We start from the raw sequence: 10,141 nt of genomic DNA, 5'->3' as shown, positions 1-10,141 counted from the left end.
TCAATTCAAAAGATGAATTTATATTTCATTGACCAAGATTTTTGAAGAACAAAAATGTTTATTTAATAAGCCATGTGTATCGCGAAATATTAGTACAAATAGCCGCATTTTTCAGTACCAATAGGCATTGGTTGGATTATGTGAATATTCATACATATTATATTAAATGTTAGAAATTAATTTAAAAATTCGTTGGTGAAATAAATGTTAATCGCAATTTGCGTAATTTCTAATATAAATGTGCAATTTATAATAAGTATATATTTTTCTTTTAATAATTGTTGATTCTTCTTGGTTTAAATTGCGCGGCAAAAGCGACCAATGAGGGTCGCTGCATCGGGCAAGCGCAGTAGCTAGACATGCACGCAGTAGCTAAACAACGCACGGATGCGGATCATTTCAGTTCATTTTTGTTCGTTTTGCATTGGACAATGAGTGTGCACACTGTATTTGCGTACGTTAGTGGTTCTTGAGTGTTTTGACGGTTTTGACAGATAAAATATTTATCACTTTCGATTTTTCTAGAATAACGATTTTACCTGTTATTGTCATAAACCCCAGTTATTCTACCTGGAGCACCAACAATGGCGGTAGGTTTAGTGAAAATAGAACAAAATAACCAGTTCATAATATCCCTGTCGCTGTCTGATTTTTTAACAATCTGAAGCCTAACCTCAAAGCTTCTCATCAACAAGTTGAAAAAATATCAAATTAATTATAACATATGGTTTTAAACTATTCAGGAATGTAATTTTCATTGCATGTTACATATTGCTTGACCTTATGAAAAAAACTAAACATTTATTTTGATGTTTCGAGAATTTCTAGGGATAATCAGGTTCCGTAAAACCATTTGTTGTAATATAAATAACAATAATATATAAATAATTTTAATGTTTATTCATAAAAGTTAGTAAGAATATTCAGTTCAATTTGTTAAGCGTTTAAAAATATGGATTTTAATTATAAACCTTAAACCTTAATTATAAATTTTAAGTATAATCGTCTGTTCATATTTTATTTTTTATATAAAAATAAAAAAAAACATTTACAAAAAATCTATCAAAGTTCTGGTGTTCATTTAACCCCTTTTCAACGCTATAAACTAAAAAATTTCAAAAGGAGTTTGACTTCTTTTTCTTTCCTCTTTTTTTATGTTAGTTTTTTTTTAATTGCCAAGAATTTCGTAGTTAAAATCAAATTTTGCAGGTTAAAGAGGAACTTAATTTTTTTGCGTATTTAGTTAAATTTTTAGAAAAACACTACTCTGCATTACGTAATATATTTTTACGTTTGTGAATCACTAAAAAACAAAAGTTTGACAATTTGGTAGAAAAATCAAATATTTAGTTCGAAGATAAATTACTTTGTTGTAAATTATTTTTTGTTTATTCAGAGATTTATCATTTTAATTTAAAATTAATTTCTTTTGTCGAAAATTGATCTGTTTTGTTTGGAAGTTAGTTGTTGGCTTTTTTTGGTTGAAAATTTAAGTGTTCCATTTTTGGTAGAAAATTTAACTTTTTTAGTTGAAAATGGAACTATTTGATTTGTTGTTTAAAAATTAATTTATAAAAACTGGAAATTTAAATGTTCCATTTTTGGCAATAAATTTATCCGTTTTAGTTGAAACTTCAACTATTTGGTTAGGAATCGATGTATTTTATTAAAAATTTTATGTTGTTTTAGTAGAAAATTAATCTTCTCGGTTTAAATTTAAAGTACTTTATTAAAAATTGTCTCTTTTTTAACTGGAAATTTCATAAATAAAGTTGAACTTTTAAACTAAAAAATATCAATTTCCAACAAAAAATTAGTTTTCAAACAATTTGATTAAAAATGTGTGTAATTTGTTAAAAACTCGTGTTTTTGATAGAGAATTAATCTTCTTGTTTGAACATTCAACCATTCGGTTAAAATGTAATTAATTTGTTTACAAATATTTGTTGTTGTAGAAAGTCAATTTCTTTGGCTAAAAATACTTTAAAAAATCTTGGTTAAAAATCTGTTTTAGTTGGAATATTAATTTAGTTTAATAATCATTTAATATTATTATTATTAACATTTTTCGTTAAAAAATCATATTTTTATTTGATAAACTCTGCTATGTTGTTGAAAATTCGTTTTTTGTTTCTAAAAATTAATTTTTTAAATTGAAAATTTAACGATTTTGTAGAAAATTCGTGTTTTTTTGTAGATCAATAATCTTCTCGGTAAAATTGACTTTTTGGTTGATAATTTTTATAATTTATTCAAAAAAAAAATTTCGTTGGTCGTATAAAATAATTTTTGTTTGTTAAAAATGCAACTGTATGGTTGAAAAGTAAACTGTTTTTAATTTTTTTTAATATATATTTTTTAGTTGAAATATTAATTCGTTCGAATTAATTATAACTTAAAAAATAATTACAAATCAATTCAAATAATATGATTAAACTTTTTCATTAAAATTCATCTTTGTAGGTTAAAAATTTAACTGTTTTGTAGAACTTTTTTTTATTACTGAAAAATAATTTTTCTCAACAAAAATTTTAATATTGCATTTTTTATAAAAATTGATCTCGTTGAGTCGAAAAATTCAACCATTTTTGTTCAAAGTTGATGTACGTTGTTGAGAATTCATCTTTTTTAATATAAAATTAATTTTTCGTTGATAATTTATATAATTTTTTCAAAAGATTTTTTCGTTGGTTGTGGAAAATAATTTTCGTTTGTCAAAAATTCAACTGTATGGTTGAAAAGTAAACTGTTTTTAATTTTTTAAATATATATTTTTCAGTTGAAATATTAATTTAGTAGAGTTAATAATAACTTAAAAATCAATTCAAATAATATTATTAAAATTTTTCGTTAAAAATTCAACTTGCTAGGTTGAAAATGTAACTGCTTTGTTGCAAATTCGTTGTTTTTGTTAAAAATTAACTTTGTAACTGCAAATTTAACAATTTGGTTGAAAATTCAACTGTTTTGTAGAACATTTTATTATTGTTGAAAATACATTTTTTAAATAAAAATGTTAATATTGCATTTTTTGTAAAAATTTATCTTGTTTAGTTGAAAAATTCAACCATTTTTGTTCAAAGTTGATGTATGTTGTTGAGAATTCATCTTTTTTAATATAAAATTAATGTTCGTTGAGAATTTAACATTTTGGTTGATAATTTATTCAAAATTCTTTTTCGTTGGTCGTAGGAAATAATTTTTGTTTGTTAAAAATGAAACTGCATGGTTGAACTTTAAAAGGTTTTTAATTTTGTTTTAATATATACTTTTTAGTTGAAATATTGATTCATTCCATTTAATATTGACTTAAAAATTACAGGGTGGCCGTTTTATTAGAAGAAAAAAATGTCCTGTTTTTTCCCGATTCGCAAACATTTTTCACGGCCAATGAAATTTAAAAAATCAAACTATATTCTAAACATTTTTCCATATAAAGCAATAAAATTTTGAGAAATCTAGAAGTGTTTTAAAATTTTTCAAAATTCAAAGTAAATTTTGAATTTTTTTTCGGGACTTTTAAATATATTTCAAAATTAATTGAATTTTTTGTATAATTTTTAGAAAATCCTGCAAATTTAAAACAAAATTGAATTTATAAGTAACAATAGAACATTTATTATTTTTAAAAATATTAGAGTAATTTTAAGAGATATTTAAAAGTTTTAAAAAGATTCGAATTAAATTTAGAACTTGAAATAATTTCAAATACTTACAGCCGAATTTCAAATAAAATGTAGATCTTTGCAGATTTGAAACAAAAATTTAGAATTTTTTTAAGAATTGTGAAAGACTTCAAACGAATAAAATAATGTCTAAAGATTTTTAGAAAAATTGAAAATGATTATACACTTTGAAAATTTCGATTGTTTTTAAAACATATTTAGAAGTTCTGAAAAAAATGTTAACACACTTCGTTTAAATTATACTTGAAATATTTTCAAGTTTTCAATTAATTTTGAATCTTTTCAAAACTTCGAAATATATTAGAATTACTCAAATTTTTTTCTGCAAATAATAAGTATTTAATTGTTATTTATGCGTCAAAATTTAACAATTTCACTTATAAATTAAACACTTTTTAAATAGAACAATTAAAATTGTAAATATGAAATACTTATTCTTTTTCTACATTAAGAAATTTCAAATTAAATGGGATAAAAATTAAATAACTTATACTCACAATATTTTTAATTTAATAAAAACCTTCAATTATGACTATATTATTATGGATTTATTTTTAAGTTGGAAATAGTAAAATGCACGCTTACATTTTTTAATGGCTAAAAAAATTAATAGAAATAATATATCAATAAATTTATTTGTTAAATTTAATATAAAAAAATAATATAAAGGAAGACCTGAAACTCTGAATTTAAAATATATTATCGATAAATCATGAAAATTTTCATTTAAAAATAAAATTATCGGAATAAATGACACATTAATTTCAATTCTTATCAAAACCGAATCTAGAATTATTTTGTCAAATCAATTATTGTTCAGATTTCTATACTTAGAGTATAGATCCATTTTCCAAATAATTTTTATATTTACATTTACAGTTGATAAAATAAAACTGTTTTTTATCAAAAATGTTCAACTTAAAATTTTTTAATGTTCAAATCTTCAAAACTGCACTTTAATTACTTTAAAAAAAGGTTCAAATCAAACTTGGGCAGATTTTTCTTCCGAAAATTCATAGAATTATCATTTTCCCGGACCAGCAGCCACCCTGTTTTTTATCAAAAAAATCTTCAATTCTAAAAACTTCTGATTTTTAATTTTTTTTGCCTTTAAGACTGCATTTTAAAATTCTTTAACTCAAAATAAATGCTTAAAAATTAAAAATCTAAAATAAAAATTTTTTTAAGTGAAAGATTTTCGAATTAAGAATTCTAAACTAAATGGTATAATAATTTATAAAAATCACAATTTGAAAAATTATTGAAAAACCGGTTCAAATCAAAGTTGGAAAACATTTTTATTCTTTTTGGTTGAAAATTCAACTCTTTTTGAAATTTTTCCTTTTTACTTTTATTTGAAAATTAATTTCTTTTGATATAAATTTAATCTTTCTTGGTCAAAACGGGAGTACGTAGTTAAAAATGTCAGAAAAGAATTTTACTTAATTTATGCACGGCCCCTTTCGCTTTTAAAAACTCAATCGTTCGAATGAAGCTCTTAAAACTTAGCGATTTCATGTTTAAAATGTGTAAAATGCAACTCTTAAAATTGTATCCTTTAAAATTTGATTAAAAATTGGATTTTTTATCACAGCAACGTCCGGTCGATCACCGCAGAAAATGGAATCGCGAAGATTACGAAAGGATCGCCTTGCAGCGACTCCAAGAAGAAATTGCAGAAGAGGATCTTGGAATTCCGAAACAGCCAGCCGTAAAGCGTGAACTTTTGAAACAACGAGATTATAAAGTCGATCTGGAATCGAAATTGGGAAAAAGTGTTGTCATTAATAAGTCGACACCTTCCTCACAGACTGGCGGATATTATTGCAATGTCTGCGACTGTGTCGTCAAAGATTCCATTAATTTTTTGGATCACATCAATGGAACGAAACGTAAGTCTAAAAAAAAAAATAATATTTTAATTAAATCCAATGAAATCTATAAGTTTTGAAAGTTTCCAATTAGTAAGTATATAATTTTCAAAGTGTTCAGAATAAATCAACTTTTAAGTTTCAGAATATTTATTGCAATATTTAAAATTCTCCATTTTTTTTAGTTTTTAATTTTTATTTAACATTTCTATAAACTTTAAGTTTAAATGATAGTTTTGAATGCGCAATCCTAAAACAGTTTAATCTTTGAGTTGATTTTTGGATTATTTTTTTTAGGTTTATAATTTTTAATTTCACTATATTGTAGTTTCAAATTTAAATATTTAAATTATCAGGACTATTAAATATTTTTAAATTTCATATTTAAAGCCTTGGTAGTAAGTTTTGAATTTAATAATTTTATATGTAAATATAAAGCAATTTCGAATTGAAAAACTTGAAATTGTCTGATTTTTAGTTTAAGATTGAAAGAAAGAAATAATTTTGGTAATTTCGAATTTTAGAGTTTTGAATTTTCATGTTGAACGCTAAATTCTTAATTTTTCCCTTTCATCGGTTTCAATTTTGCAATTCAAATTAAATTACTTTATGGAAATTATAATCAGACATTTAAAAATTATGATTAAATTCAAGCGATTTAAACTTCAAATAATTGAAATTTTGAAGAGTTTGATTATAAAAAAAGTTTTAATATCACAATTTTTGGTTGCTACAATTTTTTTCAGTTGGAAATGAAGTTCGCATTCGCTTAAGTTTGATAGTTTCGGAGTGGAAATTTCTTCATTTTTAATATTTCCCATTTAGAATGACTATTTATTTCGAAAGTTTTTTTTTTTAGAATAATATAATTCATTTTCTGAATTTTTAGAAAAATTGGTCCAAACAGCTTTATTATAATTTTTATATGTCATAACAATTTAAAATTTTATAATTTCAGAAGCTTTGACTTTGAAAGAATCAATTTAGTCTTTAATTTCAAACTATCAAATTTCAATCGCTTTAAATCTAAAATTATTCAAATCTAAAAGTTTACAATTTTCAATTATTTAATTTCGAAGTTTTTAATTATAAGTAATACAATTTCAATTTTTAATGTTTTGACATTTTTTTATATAAATTATAAATTTTTCTTTAATGTTGAAAAAATAATATTTAAAAAGTTTTTGAATTTTTTAATTCGTCTCTTGTTGTAAAAACAAAATTAAAAGCGATACAAAGTTTAATAGAAATGGAATTTTTTGCACCACGGGCAATAAGATTTTTGGAAAAATTCAAAATGATTCAAGTTTCATTTTAAAAGATTAATTTTAACATTTTAAGGTTTCAAATCATCTTGAAAAAGAATCTGGAAGATTTTAAGACCAGTTTTTCAACTCTGCAAGATTTCAATTTTTTTTTTTTATAAAACTGATTTATTTCAAAAGATATTTAGAAGTCATAGAAGTTTTTAAAAGATTCTAAAATAATTTAAATTTTGAGAAGGTTAAAAAAATATAAAGCAAAATGTCGATATTTGAAGATTTCGAAACATTTGAAAAAAATTCCTAAAATGTCGAAAAATAATGTAAAAGATTTGAAAGCAAAAATTTTCAATTTATAACAAAATGTAGATTTTTTAAGATTTCGAAAAAATTAGTTTTTTTATGATTCCTGGGGAAATTTTGAATAATTATTTTTGCTGAAAAATTAATTTTATAAGTAAATTTCAAAAAAATTTCCATTGGTTTTCTAAAAACTTGAAAAATAATGTAAAAGATTTAAAAGTTTATTTTGTAATTTCAGTAAGATCACAACATCTGATATAAAAAACTAGAAACTTTTTAAGAATTTTGAGGGGTTTCAAGAAAATAAAGAAGGAAAATTGGAGTTAATTTAAAATCTGTTTCAAAATTAATCGTTTTTAATAGAAATGTCATCCTTCTTGGTTAAAAATTCACTTTTTTAGTATAAATTTAATCTTTTGGTGAAATGCAAAATTACGTTTTTCGTTTATAATTCATCATTCTTGGTTGAAAATTTAAATATGATGATGAAAATTCGTCATTTTTATGGCTTTTTTATATAAAATAAAAATCTTTTTCGACTGAAATATCAACTATTACATTGTTTGTTGAGAATTTATCGCTTTTGGTTAAAGATTCATCATTTTAGATTAAAAAAACTCATATTTTTGGTTTAAAATGTTAACATTTTGTAGAAAATTGGTCTTATTAAAAAACTGATCTTCTTGTTAGAAAATATTTTGTAGAAAATTCGTCTCTTTTGGTAAAAATGTAATTTTTTGAGGTAAGAAATGTAAATGTTTGGTTAAAAATTAATTTGTTTTGGTTAACAATTCAACTATTCTGTTATTAATTTGTCTACTTTGGACGATTTTAACTCTGATTTACAATAAAAGTTGAAATATGAAAATATTATGGTAAAAAATCAGGTATTTAATTGCAAATTCGACCTTTTTATGAATTCAAATGTTTTTTATTTTAAAGTAAAATCATTTTTTGTCAATTGAAAAAAGTGATTTCACTTTATTATTTTGTTATTTATTTAGAAATTAAATTAGTTGTTTGAAAATATATGTACTTTGTGAAAAATTCGGCTTTTTGTAGAAAATGCATAATTTTAGTTGAAAATCCATCAGTTTCTTTACAAATGAATTCCTTCAACTGAAATTTGAATGACCATTTTTTGTTGAAAAATGATCTTTTCTTATTTAAAATCGAACAATTTCGATGAAAATTTGTCTTTTTAAGTTGAAAATTTAAATATTTCTAGGAAAATCCACATACTTGGTTAAAAATTGGATTATTTTTTGGTAGAAAATGATCTTTTTCTTCGCAAGTTAATCTTCTTGTTTGAAAAATCTTCTTTTCGGTTAAAAATTCAAGTATTACTGTTAAATACGTATAATTTTAGTTGAAAATTCATTTTTTATGTTGGAAATAAAATTACTTGGCTGAAAGTTATACTGTTTTGTTGAAAATTAATTTGTGTTGTTTAAGATTCATAATTTAAATTAAAACTTAATTTCTTTGGTTGAAATATGAGCTATGTAATTGAAAACTTGTTTTTTCTTTGGATGAAAAGAAATTTTTTTGCCGAAAATTGAACTATTTTGTTTCTGTTTTTGATTGAAAATTATTATTTTTTTAACTGAAAACGTAACTATTATTCCAGTTGAATATTTCATTATTTTAAATAACAAATTTAATTATTTGTTTGAGCATTCATTTTTTGACTCGAAATTTAATTATTTAGTTTGTAGTTGCAAAATTAGCTTTTTTTAATTAAAAATTCATTTTTTTTTTTTAGAAATTAATCTTTTGGGTTGAAAATTCATATTTCTGGTTTAAAATTTAACTATTGCAGTTAAAAGTTTACCATTCTATTTGAAATTTTAGTTTTTTTAGTTTAAAGTTCTCCTGTTTGAAGATTAATTCTTTTAACTTAAAATTAATTATTTAAGTTTTTATTGACAATTTCCTTTGTTTTAGTAAAAAATTAATTTCTGGCTGTTGAAAATGCATCTATTTCAGTTGAAGATTCATCGTTTTAGTTGAAAATTTATCATTTAGGTTGACAATCCGTTTATTTGTTTTTCCGGTTGACCAAAAAAAAAAAAAAAAAAACCGGGAATTCGAAGTAAGAAACAGCAAAAAAGATCAATAAATTTAAGAAATAATCAAAAAACATCATTCTTTATTTGATTTATTTCTTATTTTTCAGACCAGAGAAATCTGGGAATGTCGATGAAGATCGAAAGATCGAATGTCGAACAGGTGCGAGCGAGGTTCGCAATTAATAAAAGAAAATTAGAAGAAAAGAAAAAAGACTATGACCTAGAGCAAAGGGTTAAAGAACTAAAAGAAGAGGTAAGATTTTTAATTAATTTCTTTTTTTACATTCCAGGGTGTCTACTCTACCTAAAAAACCTGGAACTTTCAGTGGTTTTTTTTTTTCGAGAACGTGCTCATTTTTTTTTTTAAATCCCAGGATAAAATTGAATAACAATTCATTATTAGTAAAAGTAGCTTTATATTGCTGTATTGAACTATTTTGTTGAAAATGCGTTTTTTATTTATTTGAAATTAATTTTTTTCAGCTGCAAATTTAACTGTTCTATTTTTAGTTAAAAATGTATTGTTTATATATTTTGATGAAAAGTTTGTTCCTAAGGTTAGAATATTAATTTTCTTGGTTGAAAATTCATCTTTTGGCATAAAAATTTAACAGTTTTTTGCCATTTTTTCTTAGTTGAAAAATTAAATCATATTAAAAAGTCGTCTTTTTGCGTTGAATTAAACTGATTTTGATTAAAAATTAAAACATTGTTTTGAAAATATCAGCTACTACATTTTTTTTTTCAAATTTATTTTAATGAAAATTTAATTAATTGGTTGTAAGTGAAACTCTTGCTAAAAATTAACCTTTTGGTTGAAGATATGGTTGAAGATTTTTATTAAATTTTTTGGTTGAAAATTCATCTTTCGGCATAAAAATTTAACAGTTTTTTGCCATTTTTTCTTAGTTGAAAAACTAAATCATATTAAAAAGTCGTCTTTTTGC

The 10,141-nt window shown here is 22.5% G+C and overlaps 1 protein-coding gene across 1 annotated transcript in view; it reads left to right on the top strand.

The window, feature by feature from the left end:
* Positions 1-381: 381 nt before the first annotated feature.
* Positions 382-10,141, top strand: part of LOC117173386 (zinc finger matrin-type protein 2) — a 16,490-nt gene continuing 6,730 nt past the window's right edge. The window contains exons 1-3 of the mRNA XM_033361914.1: positions 382-590; positions 5,281-5,578; positions 9,302-9,447. Of these exons, the coding sequence (XP_033217805.1) occupies positions 585-590; positions 5,281-5,578; positions 9,302-9,447 (450 nt within the window). The 5' untranslated portion in view covers positions 382-584. The remainder of the gene's footprint in view (positions 591-5,280; positions 5,579-9,301; positions 9,448-10,141) is intronic.

This window comes from Belonocnema kinseyi, chromosome 5 (assembly GCF_010883055.1).
Source record: "Belonocnema kinseyi isolate 2016_QV_RU_SX_M_011 chromosome 5, B_treatae_v1, whole genome shotgun sequence".
NCBI classification, from domain to species: Eukaryota; Metazoa; Arthropoda; class Insecta; order Hymenoptera; family Cynipidae; genus Belonocnema; species Belonocnema kinseyi.
This window is presented reverse-complemented; position numbering and strand designations above follow the sequence as displayed.